This window comes from Pelmatolapia mariae, linkage group LG18 (assembly GCF_036321145.2).
Source record: "Pelmatolapia mariae isolate MD_Pm_ZW linkage group LG18, Pm_UMD_F_2, whole genome shotgun sequence".
In the NCBI taxonomy this organism is placed as follows: Eukaryota; Metazoa; Chordata; class Actinopteri; order Cichliformes; family Cichlidae; genus Pelmatolapia; species Pelmatolapia mariae.
Window position 1 is genome coordinate 13,815,885 of NC_086243.1, and position 22,701 is coordinate 13,838,585.

General features: G+C 41.5%; 2 protein-coding genes across 5 annotated transcripts; one reads left to right on the plus strand and one right to left on the minus strand.

The window, feature by feature from the left end:
- Nucleotides 1-3,936: 3,936 nt before the first annotated feature.
- Nucleotides 3,937-15,594, minus strand: mau2 (MAU2 sister chromatid cohesion factor). Of its 4 annotated transcripts, none has more exons than XM_063461147.1 (19): nt 15,252-15,594; nt 15,115-15,134; nt 14,910-14,973; nt 14,229-14,324; nt 14,037-14,131; nt 13,912-13,939; nt 13,655-13,810; nt 12,473-12,619; nt 12,276-12,366; nt 12,089-12,192; nt 11,866-11,943; nt 10,788-10,853; nt 10,424-10,507; nt 10,252-10,301; nt 10,073-10,150; nt 9,887-9,998; nt 9,692-9,782; nt 6,481-6,608; nt 3,937-6,391 (listed from the first exon to the last, which is right to left on the minus strand). In XM_063461147.1, the coding sequence occupies exons 1-19, from the start codon at nt 15,483-15,485 to the stop codon at nt 6,317-6,319; spliced, it is 1,797 nt and encodes a 598-aa protein (XP_063317217.1). In that variant the 5' UTR covers nt 15,486-15,594; the 3' UTR covers nt 3,937-6,316. The 4 variants fall into 4 exon arrangements, 2 of the variants coding, with proteins under 2 accessions (XP_063317217.1, XP_063317216.1); XM_063461146.1 differs by having other exon boundaries at nt 6,481-6,611; XR_010091438.1 differs by lacking the exon at nt 3,937-6,391 and adding an exon at nt 7,945-8,043 and having other exon boundaries at nt 6,506-6,608.
- Nucleotides 15,595-16,089: 495 nt separating this feature from the next.
- On the plus strand, nt 16,090-22,563 carry armc6 (armadillo repeat containing 6). The gene is made up of 8 exons (XM_065469546.1): nt 16,090-16,163; nt 16,411-16,552; nt 19,118-19,203; nt 19,289-19,850; nt 19,961-20,106; nt 20,183-20,314; nt 20,458-20,595; nt 20,686-22,563. The coding sequence occupies exons 2-8, from the start codon at nt 16,432-16,434 to the stop codon at nt 20,896-20,898; spliced, it is 1,398 nt and encodes a 465-aa protein (XP_065325618.1). The 5' UTR covers nt 16,090-16,163; nt 16,411-16,431; the 3' UTR covers nt 20,899-22,563.
- The last annotated feature ends 138 nt before the right edge of the window (nt 22,564-22,701 follow it).

Below are 22,701 nucleotides of genomic sequence, written 5' to 3' on the forward strand. Positions count from 1 at the left end.
TTGTCAGCCTCACCCTCCCATTCTTTAAATGACAACAAAAAGAGCTCTCTCTCTAGATGTTGCTGTGTCATCGGGTCTGATTGTTTCTGTCCCCTCATCCCACTGTTCCATCTCCTGAGGCTACAGATTGTCTCATGCAAAGCAATCACATCTGTAGCAAGGGAGCCATCTTCACATAATCACCCAGCACAAAGAAAAAAAATCAAATTAAGATGAAGGGGGGGAAAAGGCGGTCTTGAGTTTAGAGGTTGTGATGAATCTTTCTGTAAATATTGCTCCTCCTCCTCCAGCAGACCCATGGAGAAGAACTGCGTTATCCCAGCTCTATTAAAAAACAATCAGGGCTGTGAGTTGCACTTGAGAACACTGAAGTCATCTCTTCTGTGTTATTTCTGGTCACTTTCTGCAACCCCTGGGGGAAGTTTTTCCAAGCCACAAGTCAAAGCACTTTGAATGAAAAGACTTCAAAGCGGAGCGGTCCACCTCTGGAAGAGGTCTACAAGGTATAAGGCTTGCCAGACTTTTCTTTTTTTTTTAGGATACATAAACTGAAGATATTAGATGTCTGCTATTGACATTTAGTGAACATTTGCTTTTGGGATATAAAATACAGAAAATACAGTTCACTTGGGACAGGCTTGGACTGACTGACTGATTTCATCAAACAAATCAGTACATTTATGTTAATGACAACGTTGTATCCCGGTAGATATATGAGTGATTCACTACCCCTCCAACAGGAGGGCTTTATGACAATAAATGAGTGAAATCTTGGAGACTTTGGGTTTTATTCTCGCATCGTGTGGACAGTGTTACACACATACACACACACACACACACACTAATTGGCTGATTCATCATTTAATCAAAGTGGATAATTAACCAAACGAACAACCTTGAAGTGAGTACTATCGACAAAGTGTGAAGCCAGAGACTTAATTAGGCGTATTGGGTTACATACATGCTTGTCATGTGATCTATGTTAGAAGTGTACATAGCTCGTTTAAATAGGCTGGACCTGTTAAGTAACAAAGTAGCTCATAAAGATTATTAAACAAGCCAGATTTTATTCACACACACACACACACACACACACACATATCTCTCTCTCTCTCTCTCTCTCTCTCTATATATATATATATATGTATATAATTGATATGCTAGTAAAAATGGTGTTTATTAAGGTCAGGATTGTACACTCTGCCAGGTTTTACAGGTCCTGTCCAGGTGGAAAGGGTTCAGCTCAGAAATCATAGTGAGGCGAGGCCAGCCTGCAGCTCCTCTCTCCGTGTGGAGCAGGCCTAATGGCCGCCCGTTACGACATGACAGCTTCAACTTAATCCTCATTAAGCACTGTAACAATGCAGGAAGTAGCAGCAGCAGTCACGATTAGGCGGGCTCACTATTTGGCAGGAAATGGCTCCTTTCAGCAGCTACGTCCAAGACACCTAGAGCGTCCCAAAAGTTTTCACTTCTCACTGTAACCTCCTCCTCCTTCTCCTCCGGTGGAGACAGTCACCCGGCGGCATCGGTGCACGAAGGAATAAGGGAGGAGAGAGGGGGTGGGTGTAGGTGTACTGGGATCAGATTGATTAGAAATTAGGTATTGAGAAAAGATGAGCTTTCGTAAGGGGGTCTCCGATGAATGCCGGTATCTGCGTCAGGCTGCCTAACCTCATGTTCGTGGGTGGAAATTTCGTGCTTTTTCTGAACGCGGACAAAGGCAACTGGGCATCAAGTTAACACTCATGCACACATTTAGCGCACAGAAGGAGTTATTTGATCATTTTCACATCAAACAAGTTATACATTTGAAGTCAGGGCGCAGATGTTTGCTGTTCCTGTGAATTCATTTGTAAAAGCTTTGAAGGATTCATGATTCCCACCCTGCTGGCCTTTCTCCAACTTGCGTAAAAATCAATTTAAGCGTCTTTAAAGAGGAAAATGAGTCTACAGGCGTGCCGATCTGACATAACCACCTATAAGAAAGGGATCTATTAAACCAACTCAGCCTGACACCAATTAAGTGTTCATTCAATGTTTTAGGGGTTTCATTAGTGCTATAGGGTCCTCACCAGTTTACATTTTAAACTGTGCTGATGTTACACCATCTTTCTAACATGTGAATGATTACTGTCTGTTCTCTAATCAGGTTACGCAGATGAAGTTTGGCGTAATCACGGTGATAAATATGTAATGGAGTCTCCACCTCGCGCGCGCATGTGTGTGTCTGTCTCCCTCTGTGGCAGGACTCTGCAGGCTGGCTGCTCACTGAACAGTGAAACCCTGTCTCCCTCTGCCCCCGGTGTGCCTTCATGTCCTACCTCACATGCATGCCTTACCTCAGCAGAGAAGACAGATGGCTGATTTTCAAAATAACTGCTCCAAATTCATCATCCCGAGTGAATGATGGGCTGTAGGTGTAAAGTGGTGGACGTGTAGCTTTTTAATTTTGTGTACTGAGGTTTGCGAATATGTTGTGGCACACATTTTCACTTTTCACATCTTCTGCAACTCATTCACCAAAATGAAGAGGTTTTAAAAGTGGACCCAGCTTTCACCACACCTGAAACACGAGACCTTTTGTTGGCTTTTTGTCTGAGCAGGTGATGGTCTTCACTTCCCTTGTGGTCCTGATGTCATTCACACTTTTCATGCGCTGCAAAGATATTATTAACACATACAGCGGTTATGTACAGCAGTAGGCTTAATGTGAAATGACTATTTTCTGTTCACTGTTCTCACTCCTACTTAAGGATGCATATACTGTAGCTTTTCACATCATAACCTTTTCTCCTTAAATGAATCAAATGTAAGATTCATGTCTGTCTTTTAAGCATGTCTTAACCTCCAGGTCACCTGTGACCCATCATGGTTAGGTTTATTGAACCTACTAAAGAAGTAAACTAGAAGATAGTACCTATTAAATTTATCTTCAGACAGTGGGGTTGCAATTTTTCTATTAAAAGTTTTTCAGTTTGGGTGATTAAAACAGATAAATTCTATAAAACAAACAAACAACTCTATCCCAGCCTTTAGATGGTCAACCGGCTCCAGAAGATGGAAAAACTTGTCATTTCCACACATTTTTTAAAATCAATAATTTAAAGTAAAAAAAAAAAGAACAAATTCAAGTTGAATTATAGAGAAATGAACTCCAGCACGGTGGCTTTAACAAACTCTTCTGGTTGATTTTCACTCATCCCCCCCGGCCCCTGCCCCATGGTTGTCCATGCTTCCCCAGGACTGGCCGTTAGGCCTGCACCACAGCTCGGAAACCGCTGCATTAATCAAACATCATCTCAGGCGTTCATAAAACGTCAAACCCTTTTAGAAGACAGGCTGTATAATTAAAATCAGGTCTTGTGGTTGAACTTAACTTCTGTGTGGACTTGGAGAATTCTTCGCAAAACAGCTCTTTGACTTTACGTCACGCACAAAGTTTTGGGTTTCACATTTTTTGGTGCATTTTCCTCCACTACGATCCATCTGTATGCCAGGAAATTAAAAGGCGGACAGACATCACTGTGCGGCAACGCAGTGCAAGTGAAGACTGCTCTTAACACATTCAAGCGACTCGCATAAATCGATGCAGACTTCAAACTGACAAATCAACAGTGTTTTTATGGACATTTTTTAAAATAATGTACAAGATTTATGAAACCCAGTGGACGCACTGAACATGTGGACAAAATAATTAAATTACAGCACATCAGCCTGGTTTCCCACACAGTTCAATGTGATGTAATGCAGAGTATGTGCTTCTACTGGAGAAGCTAAAACAGCTAAATCTTTGGTATGGCTCTGCAGGCCTTATTTCACTCAATCATATGTGCTGAACACACAGTTATCAGGCTTTCTCCTCGCTGCAGCGCCGCACGTTGTTTCAGAGTGGATCAAAGTGTAGAAGCATATTCAGTGAAAATAAACAAATCATTCAACTTTAGAATCTTTATTCATAAAAAAAGTTATACAAGTGTTAAAGTTAAGTCATGAAAATGACAACATGGCGAACAGAAATTAAACATTCCTTTTATGACATGCTGTAAAATGGCAATAAAATAAATGGCAACCACACCGTACCAACCGAACGTCTTTGCTTTATCGCAATAATCACTATGCAGCTGACCAAACTCAGTAGTTGATTTTTAAAATACATTTGTAAAACTGTCTTAACTAATTAAATCTTTTCCTACTTTAGCTTGAACTCAAAAATCATAGTCCTACATGCTATATAATAATATATCAAAACTATTATAAACTGTGTTGGCAAAAAACAAAAAAACCCTTAAATAAATAAGTTATTTAAATATAGATACATAAAGACATCGTCTGGAAGAGATAAGTGAAACGGAAAACAGTATAACTCTGAAAACGTTTACAGGTTTCATTGTGAAACGGCACATGTGCAAAGAGGTAACAGTCGGTTCTATTTTAGTAGAAATGCTATTCTTATTACTGGTTTGTTGACCCGGGGAAAATGTGCACAGCATAGAGATATACACAGTGAGAGTGAAATGACAAAAATCTAAAGGGAAGCACAGTCAGGCTGTAAGACTGTAGTGTCAAAAGATGTCAGATGAGTCTTTTTTTGTGACATCACAGTCACGTTTTACACTTTACATACAACTGGACGTTCAATAAGTTCTTATGATGTTTACAAAATGCTCCGCTGGTTTGGCCGTTTCATACAACTTTAAACATTTGATCCTTTTCAGCGAGTAAGCCATATCAAACATATGATTACATAACATTAACATAATTACACATAGTATGCTTTGTAATGCGTATCCAAATACTCTATCAAAGTCTGCCGGCCTGTGCTTTTAAAGAGACAAATACTGAACTCGTGCACAACAACAAACTAAACGCATCTGTCTGGCCACTGGTTCGACTTTAAAACGAACTCTTCAAAACTAAAAGCTTTATTTTACTTAATATAAGAACACATTCATGGTGGTTTGAAACAAAGGTTAAGAGACGAGCTGCGTCTGTCACGTTCGTGGAACAACACAGGCGAATTTAAAAGAAAAGTTCAACAAAACTGCAGATCTTTTGTTTTTTGTTTCATACAGAAAGAAGCAGGTCAGGTGGTGGGCATCACAGGTGTGCTCAGTGGAGTCTGTTGCTCAGAAAAAAGCCACACACTGTTTTTATACTAGCCTATGTTAGCAGCAACACATAGTACTCACTCACTTCCATTATTTTTTGAGGTATTTAAAAGAACCCAATGTTTTCTGAAAACATTCAAAGTGACTCTGTTATGCTTTAATGGAGTTAAAAGCCTCGCAAAGTTACAAAGACCAACATTAGTGTCAAACTGGAGTTATTCTCAATAACAGAACTTCCTGAAACGCCCGTTTACAGTCCAGGCTTTCTACCTCACTGTGTATAACACAATGCACGCATGCATGATGACCAGTGTGACACACCCACAGACAAAGATTAAAGAGCTGATTAAATCCAGATGCATTCTGCATCCACTTCTGCTAACTTTAAAATGTATCAGGTGGTCTTCATACACTCTGAGAGTTACTGCAATGTCCCCACAACATGAGGAAAATCTCTATAAGCTTAGTGTTTGTATGCTGTGTGGCTAATGTGGCTAACAGTACTGTCTGCTTGTTCTCTCCAACTCTCTTCATTCACATGTACTGCCTGTTCTAACACCCCAAACAAAACTCATTTACAGATCTTCACACAAACCCACCTCAGTACGACTAAAGCAAACTAGCCATCACTTTGAAACCATCTTTCCTCCCGTTGCTCTCTGCTGCTAAAATCGCTGTTCGATAAAAGTCACTGTTCACATTGGCTAAAAGCACGTCAGTGTTGTGGTTTCAGGTAAATTTCAGAGAGAAGGTAAAAGGCAGGCAAAGTCGGCAGGCAAAGGGGTTTTAAAACCGAGTGTTTCAGACAGTGGGTGAAAAGTGGCACCGCTGCAGTGTACAGTGTAAAAAATATTTCGTGTTTTTTTTTAAACATGAATGTGTGAAAAACTATTGTAGCGAGTATGAGCCTATAAAGAACCACAACAGGGGCACTTTAACCCAGTCAAACCCAGCTGTGATGCCCCAGTGCCCCAAAAAGATGAAGGAAAGCACCAAATGGAAGTCTGCCAAATGACACAGTGCAGTGTGCCTCATTTTTTCCCTTAAATTCATTACTCCTCCTTTCTCTCTCTCGCTCTTTTTCTTTTTTTTTTTTACCCTTTTATCAGCTGCTTCTACTTTCAGACACCCCAGTTTTCTTTAACCGTTTTGTCTGCAGCAGCTGCTCCGTCTCTCATTTTCTCCGTCACTGTGGCATCGAGTTTTCAGAGTAGGCTGCCCAGGCTGGTCGTGGGTCCATTCTGAGGCTGGAACTGCACAGGAGGGAGGCCGTCTGTCCACTGAAACACAAAACAGAGGTTCCTTTGAAAACCCAACCAGGGTGGAGTGACTCACTGTTTATAGTGTGACTGATTGATGATGTGCTCACACTGATGAGGTTGTGTTCAGGGAGGCTGCAGGCTGCGATGTGGTCCTGCAGGAGCTGCTGGGAGAAGTTCTGATGCATCTGCGCGGCCTCGTGGGCGTCCATGGTGTTTCCACAAGCCTTGTTCAAATCTGCTGGGAAAAGATTAATTGTGTATGCTGATGATTGTTAAATTATTTTGGATCCAAACACCATTTCCAAACCTAGAATGCGCCGTATGTGTGCGTGTGTGTACTGTGATTAAATGATTTTTCACCCACTTGTTTTTCCCCAAGCTTCATTCAGTTCTAATTCAGTTGTGGCTTCATTACTCTGTGATTTATTGATGCTATAACTGGCTGAGAAATGCATATCACTGCCCTTTCTGCAAGGGATCTTTCACCGTGAACTGAATACTGGTGCAAAATGATCAGCTGGAAATCAAAAAACGCTTTTGTTATTCGAAGGGAGCGACAACTGTGCCAGGAAGGCGATGGTGTGTTCTTAGTATGTTCACTTGGCCAAAAATAACAATGTAGTTCAAAGAAACATAACAGGTATTTTGTACTGTGCTGTAGCCGTGGAGCCATGGAGTTTATTTATCATAATCACATGATGAATTTTGACTAAAATAAACAAATTGCTGTTAATTATCAACCACTGGGTTATCCATTACACCAAGCTAAAGCTGTCAAATAAGAGAATCCACAAATAAATACCATAATTATCAAAGTTACAATGTTCTGTTTTTTTCTTTTTTGTTGTTGCTGAAAATAAGCTACCTAACTGTTAACTATTATGGTGCTATAAGGGGGATGGGCTAGATAACAGGTGGCCCATCAACAGAGTACCGTGAAAAGTCTCGAGTCACCTCTCATTGCTTTATGTTTTCTTCTAGGGAGCCAGACTTTCTTGTAGTTTCATAAAGTGCTCTTGAGCAATAGTTGTTCAAGCTTTCTGAAGGTCTTTCAGAGCTCTTCTTTGGTCATTGGCTGCTTTTTCACTCATTTTTTAGGCCATTCCTTGTATCTGACCATTTTCAGGCTAATGTGTTTGTTTTGTTTGTTATGCCACTTAACACTGACCTTTGAATCACTCAAGGATAAAAAAAAACAAAAACAAAACTTGGGATGAAGAGGATGAGGATGAGGGATGAACCAGTGTTGTGTACACACATAACAGAAAACTGCACAAAAAAACCAATTTTAAACCGTATCTTTAGGCACCAAAGTGCCTTAAGACAAAACAAAACAAACAAAAAAACCCCGGTTCGACAGGCATAAGATATTTTTGCAATAACAAGGTGATTCTGAAAAAGCTGTTAGATAAAAACTTGGCATATCTCAACTTGGTGTGCAGTATGTTCTTAAAAAAGTTGAGGACACTGGACAAGTGGAGGAACAAGTTGCAAGACTAAAACTATCTACAGCAGATGAACAGAATCTGAAAGTAATATCCTTAAGAAGTAGGAAAAAATTCAGTAAAGACCTGAGAGATGCATCTGGATCTTCAGCTGATCCATCTACTGTTCAGTGAAGCCTCATCAGAAATGGTCTCAGTAGAAGGGGTGGCTGTCAAAAAGCCATTCTTAAGGAAGGGAAACAAGGAGGAAAGGCTGAGGTATGCCAAACTACACAAGAGCTGGACTGACAATCAGTGGCGAAGATTTTATGGAGAGATTTAAATTTTTATCGATTTGTGTGGATGAGGTGAGGAGAGAGGTACAACAGTGAGCGTTTACAGCCAGCTGTAAAACACGGTGGAGGCTCTGTCATGTTTTAGCTTCCTTTTCAGCCACTGGCATTGGGGATGTAGTCAAAATTGATGGAATTATGAATTCAGCTGTACCATCAGATTCGGATACACCATGAAATAAAAGCACTAAACTGCCAAAGGCTTCATTTTTCAGCATGACGACGATCCCAAACACACTGCCGATAAAATAAAAGCATGCCTGGATATCAGTGGATATGGACTGGCTTCCCAAAAACCCAGACATCAACAATATTGAAGCAGTGTGGGATCATCTTCACAGAGAACAGAACAAAAGGCAGAAACATCCAAAGAAGAGCTTTGAATGTCCTTCAAGGAAGTGTAAAGAAATATTCCTGGAGACTACTTAAATAAATTACAAGAAAGCTGCCTAGACAGTTCAGCCTGTGTTAATGATTAAAGATTGCCATACCAGATGTGGACTTTTAAGCTTGTTAGAAGTGTACAAACTCTGTTTTTGCCTTATATACTGTATTCCCATGTATATTTGTACATGTTTCAATAAACCACTGCATTCGTTTCCTATTTTCCGAGCAAAATATAATGAAATAAGAGGTGGCTTGAGAGTTTTGCGCAGTCACACAGTAGCTCATGCTCAAACACTATTCACAGGACTGTGTAGTGTTCAAAAACAAAGTGATACATTTACACTGCTTGGCTGTACTGCACCGACTAATGAGAATAAAACCCCACTGCAGGTGGAGGAGGCTCGCAAACAGAAATGTTTGAGTTCACAAAGTTTATGGCTACATAGTCAGAAGTAACTATGGTCATAAAAATCATGAAAATATGTGAAGGTATGAGCCTGTCACTGACCACATTACTGATGTCAGCATAATGGTGACAGGAACGTCCATACCACACCTTTCTAATCTGGGAGTCGACCAATAGGATCCCTCAGTCCATGATCATGACTAAAATGATGAAACATGTGACAAAGCTATCACATCATTTCATGGAGTCCTTTCCTCATTTTGTGCGTACACAATTTATCAGCACGGAGAATCTCTGACTGTGACTCTGTGACTAGTGTGCATGACAGTTATGCTCTGAAAACGGAAAGGGGCCCTCAAAATGACAAAATGACCATGACCTTTAGGGCAGTTTGGGTGAAGACCCATTGGGTAATCACTGTGTCATGACACTAGCTCATTGGTCCTTCAGCCTGATGAGCTAAACTTAATCATTAAGTTGAAACATCATCTCTCATAATAACTTCTTTAAGGTTCACAACTGAATGTATTCTTCAGGTTGAACTACTCCAAACACAGTGCTTGTCTATTGCGACCCCTTCAGGCCAAATATTGTCACAATTTTGTGGTTTGTAATCTTAAGAGGGATTTTAGCTCATAAAACCCCTCTTGAGATTACAAACTATTTGAACCCATCTTAGGTAAATTAATTTTATCCCATAAACTAACCATAACACAAAAATTGAAGAAAGGCTCTGTGACAGCTGTACCTTTAAGAAGTGCCGAAGACCAGAGCTGCACAGACATGTCTGGGATCTTGCTTGCCAGCTGCATGGCAGGAACCACCATGTTGTTGCTTTCCTGGAAAACGAAATGAAGTCGCGATCACATCCGCAGTCCTAAAATAACTGCGCCACAGCGTGCGTGGTCTAACATGCAGGACATGCGGTGGTTTGCAGTCTCACCCTGTGGTTGCCTAGAACAAAGAAGATGTGGCCCAGGAGGACGAGCGAGCAGGCCGTCAGCCTGTTTAGATCCTCTGCATTAGACATCTTCAGAGTCTCCCTTAGAAATCTCCTGTTGATATAAATTTTCATGATAATCTCCCTCACCCCAAACAACAAGGACAGAATATTAAAAAAGTAACTTACTTGGCCTCGTTGTAACGTCCCTGAAAGAAAGACAGGAGCCCTCTGATGTAAAATGCTGCAGCTCGAAGGCAATGAGAGCTGAAAAAGTCAAAGTTATTTTATTTTAAAACAATAAGAAATGCCAAAAAAACAGTAACAAATCTGCACGATGTGTTTGTCTATGCAGCCTCTATAGTTACCTGACAGGAAAGTTGTGATCAGGGTTAATCCTCTCTAAAAGGCTATACAGCTGTTAATTAAAAAAAACAAACACACACACAAAAAAGGGAATTTAAACCAAAGGAGGCAAACATTTATTTAAAAAAAGGAAAAAAAGAATTTAAATGCTACATAAAGCAGCAACTTTCAAACCTCTTGATGTCTGTTCCCTTCGCGAATGTAGACGCTTGCCAGGTTTGTCACAATGAACGTCCAGAGTTCCTGATGTGTCGTCATCTAACAGAGGAAAGAGACACAGGGACTCACTGACAGCACAGAGCTATCTGAACACCACAGAGCCAAAAAATAATAATAAAATTACAGTCATTGCTGACAGACGGTCACTTTGTGTAAAAAAGTTAGCCGTGCATGAACTGATACAAACAGATGTTTGGTATCCTACCGGGTTTCCAGTATCTGGATAACCCGAAGAGTTCACAATGCACCTGGGACTTGGGATCTTACAAGAAATGAAAGGACAAACAAATCCGGATCTGATGGTGATGACGAAACTCACCTGCAGAGCTGCAGTGAACTGGGCTTCAGCATTGTCCATGCAGTTCACTGAGATACAGTACAGGCCCTGAGACACAAGAAGAGAAAACAGCTGTGAATGCTTCATATTAAATGAGACAGTTGTAGTTTGTAAACAGTAAGCGAGCAGTTAGAGAGGCACTTGAACAGAGCCATAAGCTATAGAACATCAACCACAAGTGCACACTTATGTGACACATTTCATTGGGATTTAACTGAAACCTTGAAAAAGTACAGATCTTAAATGGGAAGGTATTTCATGCACCAGGGACCAATGTAAATACTTCTGCTGAACTTCTTTTTATAGCATCAGTCTTCTGAAATGTACTGAATGTCATATTTTCCATAAAGCTTTGTATCATCAGTCATGTAAAAAAGAACACACGCAGTTTCAAAGCTGACATCTTACATATCAGACATAAAAAAAAATAAAAGAACCATCTGGTCCCTAATCAGGTTCGTGATTAACAGCAAAGATGATGGAGTCAAAATCCAGAACCAGTGTGTGAAAAACTAAGTACACCTAATGATTCAATAGCTTGTAGAAGCACTTCTAGCAGTAATAACTTGAAGTGAACATTTTCTGTATGACTTCAATCTGTCGTGATGCTTTGGAGGAATTTTAACCCACTCTTCTTCACAACGTTGCTTCATCTTGTGGAGGTTTGTGAGCATTCACTTATGCACAGCTCTCTTAAGGTCCCATCACAGACTTTCAGTCGGGTTAAAGTCTGGACTTTGACTCGGCCACTGTTGTAGGTTTGCTGCTGTGCTTGGGATCATTGTCCCACTGCATGACCCACTGTCAGCCAACCTTTATCTATGTGGCAGACGGCTTCACATCTGACTCTATAATACTTTGGTATACAGTTTTCTAATGTGCCAACTGAGGTCTGCAGAGTCTGAGATGTAGCTCTTGAGTGTTTCTGCAGTTTCTTCCTTCTTCGTGCTGTGTTAAAACACACCTGAATGCTCCAGACCATGAAGCTACCAAAACCTCTGCTTTCATAGGAGTGCTCACAGCTGCTGCTGATGTGCTTTTTCTTTGACTGCAGACTTACCAGGAGTGTATGAAGCTGGGCTGCGTGGTTGGTAAACAGCCTGGGTGACTGCTGGCACAGCTGGCAAACCTGAGAAATCTGAACACAAACCATTGTAATCTTAAGCTACAACTGCAAACTGCTGAGAATCTCCAAAGTAAATTAATGTCACAGAATCTATGCTTTTATCCAGAATCATTCATCTGACAACGTAAGGATAAAATCTCTACAGCTAGTGACTCACTTCTTGTAAAGCTGTGGCCTTGTGTCCAGTGACCAGCCGGCACATGATGATATGCTCCAGCAGGATGACTTGAAACGTGGACAGGATGGGACTGCTGTCCAGCACTTTGAGCACACAAATTGGAGGTGATTGATTAACACCATCATCAAGTAGGAAATAATAAGCGAGCATACGCCATCAAACTTACTCTTCAGCTTCTCCAGCTGCATGAGCGCCTTGTCTGTGTACTTCTGTGCTTTCTCTAAGTATCCCGCCTGCATGGAGTGCATCACAGTCACCTATTCAGAAAAAAAACAAACAAGAGATATTACACAAAATGTTATCTGTTTTTGCACTATACTTTCAGAGTCTTTCACAAGTTGTGTGTCAGTAACAGCGTCTCACCAGATACACAAGCACACACATGTGCTCCTTGGGCAGCCAGTGGAAAAGGGCTGCTGGATTAGTGGGAAGGATCTCATCGTCGTGGAGAGTGGAGATGGTCTGGATGCACTGCTGCAGCTGCTTCAGACAGGGCTTCACGCTCTTTACCTGAATCCGACACATGCACAGACACTTTAAAGGTTACAGTCGGTCATTTTTTAAGGTCATTTAATAGAAAAAATAAAATTGGAAGCAAATCATGCCTGCACTTCCAGACTCCAGATATGAAGTTTTATCGTTGGAGAGGGGCCCCCGTCACCGAAGAAGTGAAAGCGTGAAGGAAAGAGATAACCCACCGGCATCTAGATAAAACCTCCTCAACACCTCAAGCCTCATCTATGAACTGAAGTCAGGGCTCTAACACACAAAAACCGCACACAAGCATCTTATCTCCAGGTAGCTGACAATAAGACGGCTAAACAACATCAGCAGCTGGTTATAAGCTAACATTATTGCCAGGCTCGAGTGTCCTAAAAATTCCACTTTCCCTGTGATAAACTGATTACACTCTCTCACCACATGAGAGTTTATTCACCAAACATCAGAGCCCAGCAATGTTAGACCCACTTTAAAGAAAGTTTCACCGATGCTGGCTAACAACAGCAAATAGAGCAGCGTTTACTGACAGAAAAGTTCAGCATATCCTCAACAACTCATCACAGTAATGCTGTTATCGAACAGAACTGAGCTTCACTGACTCAACAGCCAATATCGGACTCCTTTTACAAAGCTTCACAGCCTCCAATACACTAAATAGATGTGGACACATATTGATATCTGAGGTAAACAGCGGACTGACAGCCTACACTCATTACAGATGAGCGGAGGTGAGAGTTGTTTGCCCTACAGCGGCCACCGTCGCTGGAATTATGCATTTGAATTGGGATGGATAAGAAGACAGAACTTAGTTATCCGCAATCTGCAATCTACTGACATCTAGTGGTGAGATGTTACACACTGCAGCTTTAACTTTGGTCTGAGCATTATTTTAACATAATGTAAAAACATACAGATTTATATTTGATATCTGGCACAAGTTATGGGGTTAAAAAAAACTTAACTTAAAATAGATGTTTCTTACATTTTTGTGAAACTTCAACAATAACGTATCTATTTAGAGCCGGTAATGAACCACGGGAATACCTGTCCAGCATCCAGGTAGTGCGTAACCTGCAAAACCAGGAAGAAAACTCTCAGCGACTCCTTCTGAATGGGGTTTCCCTGCCAGTTCTCCACAATGGTCCCACATAGTGTCAGCAGCGGGTGGACCTCGCTCAGCTTCCTCTCCATCAGCAGTAGCTGCAGAGCCACAAACACACATTAAGAAGCTGCATAATCAGAAAACAACACAAGTTAACACATCGAGCGCTTTTAGTTAGAGGAGAATGATTTAAGCTTACCATTCCTTTGCTTAACAAGAAGAGGGCTCTGTGGGAAAATGAAAGAACAAACTTAACGTGAGTCAATGCATGACCACGGATGAATCACTTATCTCGCTCAGAAAACAGAAATCTGACCCGTTTACCTCGTGTATTCTGATCCCATGACTCTCGCGTACTCTGCTCCGACTCCTAATAGGTCGCAGGCGGACACCAAATCTTTCTCCAGTGCGTGCAGTTGCTGAAGGAGACAGAATAACATTGCGCTCATACATCAGCCACGCTTCAAATTAACGTAACAGGCACGAGCAGGTTTGTAATGTTGAGATGTTTCTTACCGCCAGCTGAAAAAGCAGCCTGCAGTGCCAGTAGGGAGTTTGCTGGGAGATCTGGATGGCCTTCCGCAGCACCGGCTTTGCAGAGTCCACCAAATTCTTGGAGAAAGAAGCAAATAAGTAATTGAAAGAGAATCTGAATTCATTTTCTCTTGAATTTAAGTCACAATCTAATTTGAATCAGAATCAGCTTTATTGATCAACTATGTGTACACGCACAAAGAATAAAGCTCCAGTTATTTCTTTGCTCTCAGTGTACAGAACAGAGTAGACAAGAGAGGATACTGACATGACATCAACATGGCACACAGACAGATATGTGTGTGTGTGTGTGTGTATATATATATATATATATATATATATATATATATATATATATATATATATATATATATATATATATATATATATACACATACACACATACACACACACACACATGAGAGCATGCATTTTATTCATTCAGATTACTGGTCAGAGGTTTTTCAGGTTGTTATCTCTGAGTTTTGAACACAAGGCTTGCACGTGACTCAGGTGTGCTCAGCGGTACTGCAGTGAGTATGACGTCACTGTTTTGCAACGCGCAAAAACCAATAAAATAAACAAATGCACCTCTGCTAAAGTTTGTCCAAGCATTGTTTTTTTTACAAACAGGGAAGATGATGATAACATGGATGTACATACCTGTTGACAGTAAAACTCGGAGAGAATACTCGCTGCCTCAAACTTGACATCTTCAAACTGAGAGATCTGATAGGTGTTGTTAAAGATGCAACCTACAATGTGAAAACTCACCTGGTTTTAAGGAGATGCTTAAGTGGCACAACTTTAAAAAAATAACCCCCAAAAACGGGTTGCATGGGTTTTAATACTGCACATGAAAAAGGATATCTGCTGTGATATGAACCACTAAGGAAGAAAAAAAGGAAACAGATCATCAGTGAGAGCACGGTGGACCCTGGGTGGTGCAGTGATCATAAAACGGTGGTGGAGGTGTTTCTAGTACTGATCATCAGTGCTGCTCACCGCTTTCTCCAGGTGACTCTGGGCCAGCTCGCTGTTCTTTGTGTGGCGGTACAGCACCGAGCCCAGCTGGAGGTGAGTCCGGGCCTCGACCCTCGGGGGCGGCTTGAACTGAAACACTGCCTGCAGACAGTGGACGCAGAGCCGGATCTTTGGAGGACTCGACGTTCGGAAATGTTCCGCAAAGCCCAGCAGAGCCAGATACCAAGGCTCCGGGGCCTCTGTGCTCGCTGCCATCCCAAGTCGTCCGGGGATAAAAACAACAATTTACCGTTGGGACAACGTCCCCAACCTTCAGCTAGCCACAGCTGCGCGTTCCACCTCTATCATTTGCATGAATCGGAGTAATAGCGCCAAGGAGCTAGTCCGAAAAAAATGACTTCCGGTTGTAGCTTTTCAAATACGGACACACCAAACAAGAACATATTTAGTATGTTGTAAACTTATCTGTTAAACTTGCTTGACGTGGAAAACGATACAATATCCAACAGAAAGTACAATTTTCCGTCATTTAGTTTTTTGACATGTTACTTTTATAAATAATTGAAATTACCTCCTTTATTTTGAAAGGGTATTGGTCAAAGTAAAACTATCATTTAAAATCATTTTATCATCCACTAAATAATAAATGTTACGTTAAATAATCACACATAAATAATATGAATAATTTACTGCCATCTTCTCAAGATATAATGTAGTAATTGTAAAATTTGTGAGAGGAACCTATGCTTTTCAAACTATGTTCGAGAAGAGCAAATATTTGTGTGGGACATTTGGAGAAATTTGCTATTCACGTACATTTTTCCGCACAATTCACTTGTCTGCGAATAGTACCAAACAACCGACAGCGAAAACTGCGTTACTGTGATCGCTTCATTCATAATACCGGAGAAAGCATCCTGTTTCAGGGCGGAGGTAATATCCAAAGCATTTGACTGAATTACTTTTAATCGGCTCATATAAAATAATAATGAAAACAACGAGAAATACCACAGTAAGGGTCTTATTTAACGATTGCCCTGGAAACTTCACCGGCTACAGTAACAGGGAATGGAGCTCATGTGCTTTAGCCAACAATAGCTGTCGGTATTAGCTACCTTAGTGGAGACTGAATCCGCCCCACACTGCTGAGGTTTCACTTCGTTGTTGCATTTAATTTCAGAGTTGAAGATAACGAGGCAAAATGGCCAAACGGAGAATCACACAGGAGACCTTTGATGCTGCTGTCAGGGAAAACATGGAGGAGTTTGAGATGGACCCAGACGAGGCTTTGAGGGAGGCTGTGGAGCAGTTTGAGTCTCAAGGTAAATGTCACCGTTGGTTAATGTACACTGACTGTTACACACTTTGTCAGGGTGACACCGTGTCGGTTAAGATTGATATAAACTTCAGGCCGAATGACAAGGTAAGAGTTGCATGTCTATTGAAATTAAGTCACTGATGGTCAAGCTGCAGAAGACTGGAGCCATGAGCATGTGCACTGCTCAGGAGGAAGACCACAGAGAAGGTTGTAGTGTAGATGGATGTAGGGAACGAGGATACACAGAAGGTTGGCGTGACAGAGAAGGATGCCAGTGATAGGGTGAGATGGAGGCAGATAATGCCCTGTGGCAACGGCTAAAGAGAGCAGCCAAAAGAGGAAGAAGAAGATGTAAAGTGCTCATGAAACATGTGTCCTTTATTTTTTTGGTTCTGTCACATTTTATTTTGTTTTACGTTAAAATTTCTTTACTTTAAAGTGTTGCCTTATAGTCTAACATCTGTAACATGTCATGTTATCTGTATGCATGCAGATGTTAGCCGAGATCAGGAATGTCAAACTCATTTTACATTGCAGGCCGCATACAGCCCACTTTGATCTTAAGTGTGCTGGACAATTAATACAGCTCTTTCTGCTATTTTAAAGGAGTTTCACTACACATTTGATTCTGGGCCCTGGACTTAATGTTTGACAACTCTAGCCTTGATCCTTCATTTAATGGGAAGGTGAACTTACTATGCTGATAGACCGATTCCCTGTTTACTGCACTGTGCACTGCGAATTTTTAGTCTGTTTGCAAAAATCCAAAGTAAAAAATGTTGCAGTTTTTCCACATCAGCAGCATTAGAAACAGTCCAGATTATAAAACTCAGATTTTTGATCGGCCAAATCTAGATTAATCTCTGTTTTTGATTTGTGTAACTATTCTTTTACCTCTTTCACTGTGGTTTTATGATTAGTTCAATTTGTCTGTTTGGTCACTGTATTACTCAAAACGTATGAAAGGATTGGCATGAAATTTTTTAGGAGAGGTGGAGCTTGGCCTAAAATCAAAGTGATTAACTTTTGGATTCGATTTGCATTGTGAGGGCAAAACTGAACATTTTGCAACATGTCTGTACAAGTACACTGTTACATCCCCACAAATAAGGTCTAGGGGTAGGTGTGGGGGAGCAGTAACAAATAGAACTGAAAGGCAGAAAAGGAAGCCAGTTCATGCATGGTGTGTAGGGGCTTTTCAGCAAAGGTATGCAGTCCTAAACTGGTCTTGCTTTATTTGTGTGCTTGTAAAAAAAGAAAAAAGAAAAAAAAGAAGCAACATCCCTTTGTCTTTTTCCTTTTCAGTCTGTTCAAGTTTCATTCTCATGAATATGTCTTTGTAGCTGGTTCTCCTCAGTAACAGAGAGGGAAGACTGTACACACACACACAGAGGACACACACAGACTTCTTTATTATCAAGCACAAAAGAAAAACGTTTGCTCAACCAGCTGCCCAGATTCAGAGCATTATTGTTTCTGTGCTTTGCTCTGTTCTCTCGTCCTCTGGCACCCCTGCACTTACCATGTACGGAAAGAGAGTATTTAGCAAATGCAAGTGTGCCATGCATTCAACCATCCCATCCCTTTCCCTCTTACAGCCAAGCTACAAACTATATCCCACTGCCACAATCCTCAATAAAGTAGCAAACTCTTCTTAACTGGATCAGTTGGCTTCTTTTCTCTTCAGACTTTAATCAGCTATAATTTACTTTTACTGCTGCTGTCCCTCCTGTCCCCTCAGTGACCCTCTCCATTTGCTTCTGCCACCTATCTGTCCATCCATCCATCCATCTATCTGTCCCCCCGGGCTGGAACCTATCCCAGCTTGCCATAGTGCGGGAGGCAGGGTACACGCTGGACAGGTCGCCAGTCTGTTTCAGGACTAACACAGAGAGACAGACAACCATTCATCCTCACATTAACACCTATGACAAATTTAGAATCACCAATTAATCCAACCCCACTAACTCCATGGCTTTGGACTGTGGGAGGAAGTTGGAGCACACACAGAGTTTAACTTTCCTTATTTTTTAAAGATAATGACAGATTAACTTTATGAATTCACCTATTTCTCAATCAAATGCACACAAAGCACTGATTAAAAGCTTTTTTTCCTTTTCTTTTCTTTTTTTTTTTTTTTTTACAAACAAATCTTCATATATAGATCCCGTGGCTGAGGTTTGCTGCTTCTGACAGAAGCTACAGTAAAGACATTTTGGGAATGTTGGGAAAGCAATAAGTACTAAAAAGTAATTTATTCCTTGTCCTTACTTTAATCAGCTGGAAGCCTCTGTCTTGAATAACAATTAACACATAAGATTAGTCCACTTCTCACCCAGCGAGACCTGTGAAAGGCTCCAGCCCCGTCAAATATGAAGAAGAGAGTGCACTGATACTCATGTACCACTGCTGATAATTACAATAGCTTTTTTTTTGTTGTTACTGCCCGCTTCTGAGATGTTAAAATGGTCATTAAAGAAGTTATGTTGACCTTTGGACCTTTTTTTTTGTGAACTTCATGTTGTGCTGCGAGTCACAGGATTAAATCTAATCGTATGTGTTAATGCAGGTGTGGACCTCAGTTGCATAGTGAAAGCTGTCCCAACATTATCATCGGCTTACAGTCAAGAAGAGCAGACACACGAGGTCCTACAGGTGAGTCTTGATCTGTTTTCCTGAAAAGAGAATGCTTATTGCAAAATTTTATCTATATTAAAAAAAATTTTTGTAATCATTTCAGGCCTTGGAGTCCCTCCGAATTGGAAAAGACTCTGCTGGTGTGACAGCAGACCTAAAAAGCTTCACTGAGCAGTGCTCACTGGGATTTGCCCAGCGGTACCTCGCTGCCCAGAAAGACGCCTACCCCGTCATCCTGGCCTACTGCAAAAAGAGCACGGAGGAGCAGAAAGCAGCATTAGCCGCGCTGTCTGCTCTGGCCGCGCTGACGGATGGACAGCCAGACTTGCTAGATGCAGAGGGCCGGCAGTTCCTATTGGATGTCCTTAAGAAGTACCAGGCAGACTCCTCTGTGACACGGGTTGCCATCAGTGCCGTGCGGCACTGCTGTTTAAAGCACGAACAGAACAGGCAGGATTTTGTTAAAGGCGGCGTCCTGCCGCTGCTCACTGGTGCCATCACACAGCACGGTGAATGTGCGGAGATGGTTAAGGAGGCCTGCGCAACTCTCCGAGTCATGACCTTTGATGATGATGTGCGGGTTACGTTTGGGCACGCTCATGAACACGCTAAGAGTATTGTTCTTGAGCACAGTGGACTGAAGGTGTTGATTGAGGCTGCCAAAGGTAAGGCCAGCTGATCATATCAATATAGATTTAGCTTCTGCGCTTTCTAGTCGCTTTGTATTTGCTGGTACACTTAAATAATTTTGATTTCTTGGATATCTTCCATACAGCTCACCTTGGCAACACTTCTGTTTTGAGTGAGCTGTGTGCGACTTTATCCCGTCTGGCTGTACGGAATGAGTTCTGTCAAGACATCTGTGATATGGGCGGATTAAAACTCATGATGACTTTGCTCGCAGACAGCTATGAGTCAGCGGTAACGTACAAGAAGCAAAGATCGTGATGTGGATCCAGGTTTGTTTTTTTTCGCTGAAGTGTTTGTCTTCTCGCAGGAGCTGGTTCGGCAGGTCCTTAGCGCGATCCGAGCCATAGCAGGAAATGATGATGTGAAAGATGCTGTTGTTAATGCCGGTGGAGTTCAGCTCATTGTCATCGCCATGAACAGGCACATGAGCAACTCTGCTGTGAGTGTCACTGTTGTACCTACATGTTAAATCATGCTAAATTGGTCTCTGTGCATTGAAACAAACAAACACACAAATGAGGGATACACTGACTGAAAGAATTCTCTAAGATGTTCTAAGATTGTGCTCACTTTCTGCCATAGGTGTGCGAGCAGGCTTCTGCATGCCTCTCTGTCCTTGCTCTACGTAAACCCAACAACTGCACGGTCATCATGGAGAATGGAGGTGCCTTGGCTGCCCTGCAGGCTATGAAGACTCATACCGATGTGGTGAACGTGCAGGTAAGATCATGTCGTCAGTGAACAATATGCTCCCCGGGATCTGGACTCTTTGTGACTGTGATTCAGCATTTGGTGTTCTGCCCTTTACAGAAACAAGGGTGTATGGTGCTGAGAAATCTGGTCGCACGAATGCGTAACTTCAGCCAGCCAATCTTGGAGATGGGAGCAGAAGCGCTGATAGCCCAGGCGCTGCAGAACCATCAAGACTGCGGTGATGTAGGCAAGGCGGCCCTGAGAGATCTGGGATGTCAGGTGGAGCTTCGGGAGCTGTGGACCGGCAAACATGGCAGCCTTACCAACTGAAAGTGGAGCACAGCACCACTGCAGAAGGTTCGCAAGGAATGTTCAACACACCTTGCAGGGATGGGGTGGGGGGTTTAATAGCAGACATTCAGTCCCGCCCACTGTGATTTCATTTCCCGGCAGAGGTTTAGGTGAGGCTTAACCATCAACTGCCATTGCATGCAGCCACATGATGAAGGAGAGACGCTGGTGATGTCAGTCTTCCTTCCATATTTGTATGAAAAAATAAACTAGCTTGTTAGTTAGCTACTTAACCACTAAAGTACAACAATCAATAGCCATAGACAGTATAAAAGATGGCTGTCGCTACCATGATGCCACTCAGTGATTTGTGAAGCCCTGTTTTGATGCCTCAAGCTGAGAGTTTTTGCCATCACCATCTTGATGTTTTGAAACCAGACGTGATGAGTGAGGAAGGGAACTGTGACAGCACGTGCTTACTGGCAGTCAATCACAGTTGTTTAGCTAATGAGATTATCCTGAATAATCCTCGCTTCTGACACTTAAGATGACCAAAATTTACAAAATAGACTGAGTTTCTCTTTCAGTATGTCCCAAAATATGTGACAGAGCCAATAAAATCATCAGTTTATGGTTTACAAAAGTCAAGTCTGTTGTCCTTTTTCCCTTTTCGATTTCTAAAGGACTATAGGATAGTATTTTTGTAGGCACAGGCGATGCCTCATGTTGTCCATTAAAATTAATCCAGGTTTAAGATACTATGTTTGATACTTGGTTAGTAGTACTGATAGCCAGTAGCCTAGCTAGCTGAAGTAAGACAAAAAACATTTGAAAGCATATGAGGAAAAACCTTCAGCTTTAGTTTCACATCTGGTTGAAAACATGTGGCCATTAAATGCATGAAGAGGGATAAAGAAGGGTGTGCTTTAGGGTGTGGCAGGCTTGTAAATGAGACAGTGCCCTGACCCTTGTCAGTGAGTCCACCCCTCTCTTGTCTTGTCAGGTTTGAAAATGCAAAGATAGTGAGACTCGAGGCTTCAAGATGATTTTTTTTAACCAGCAATTTAATTTGTTGTATTTCAAGAAAAAGTTACAACAACCTGTGACCCTAGGGTTTTCTTTGAGGTCTGTAAACACAACAGATGTAAATGGGTTTAATCTTACCCACAATCTATCCCTGTTTTAGTGGTAGCCCAGCTAAAATCTGCCCACATTTCACATTTGAACCAACAACACTGGCCCTGTTCTACTTGCCACAACCCCTTAAATATGTCTCCCTGAGTGCAATTTTGGCTAAAATGTAATCCTGTCATGTTTATATCTAACATATAAACATAGTAGAAGCAAATACACTCTTAGTGAGGCATATTTGTACAGTACATTTGCTGAAAAGCATTTCAGGCAGTGTGAATCAACACACGACCAGTCACGATGCTTTTGCAAGATTTGAAAGTGTTTTCCAGTACAAATAAGTACAAAAAGGCCTTTGTAGTGCTGTTGTATGCGTTTTTATTATTTATGTAAAACTTTTTTTTTTAAAGTGTTTTTGTAAAATGTTGTATGAGTGCATTTGCTGCTATGCAACTGCTCTGTAACGTGGTGACTTATTTCCTGTGTTGGCAGGGCCAAATTGTACATGTTTTGAATGCCTTACACATGCTTTATTTTTAGTTTGTAAATTTGTCATTAAAGTTTAACACAGTATGATACCATCTTCTGTTATCTAGCTGTGTGATAATAACAGACGCTGTATCTCATGAGTCTGAAGTAAATAAGTTTCAAGTCTACTTAAAGGTCTAGCAAGACACTGCAGGAGGCCCACTGCCTGCTAAGTGGCTCTCC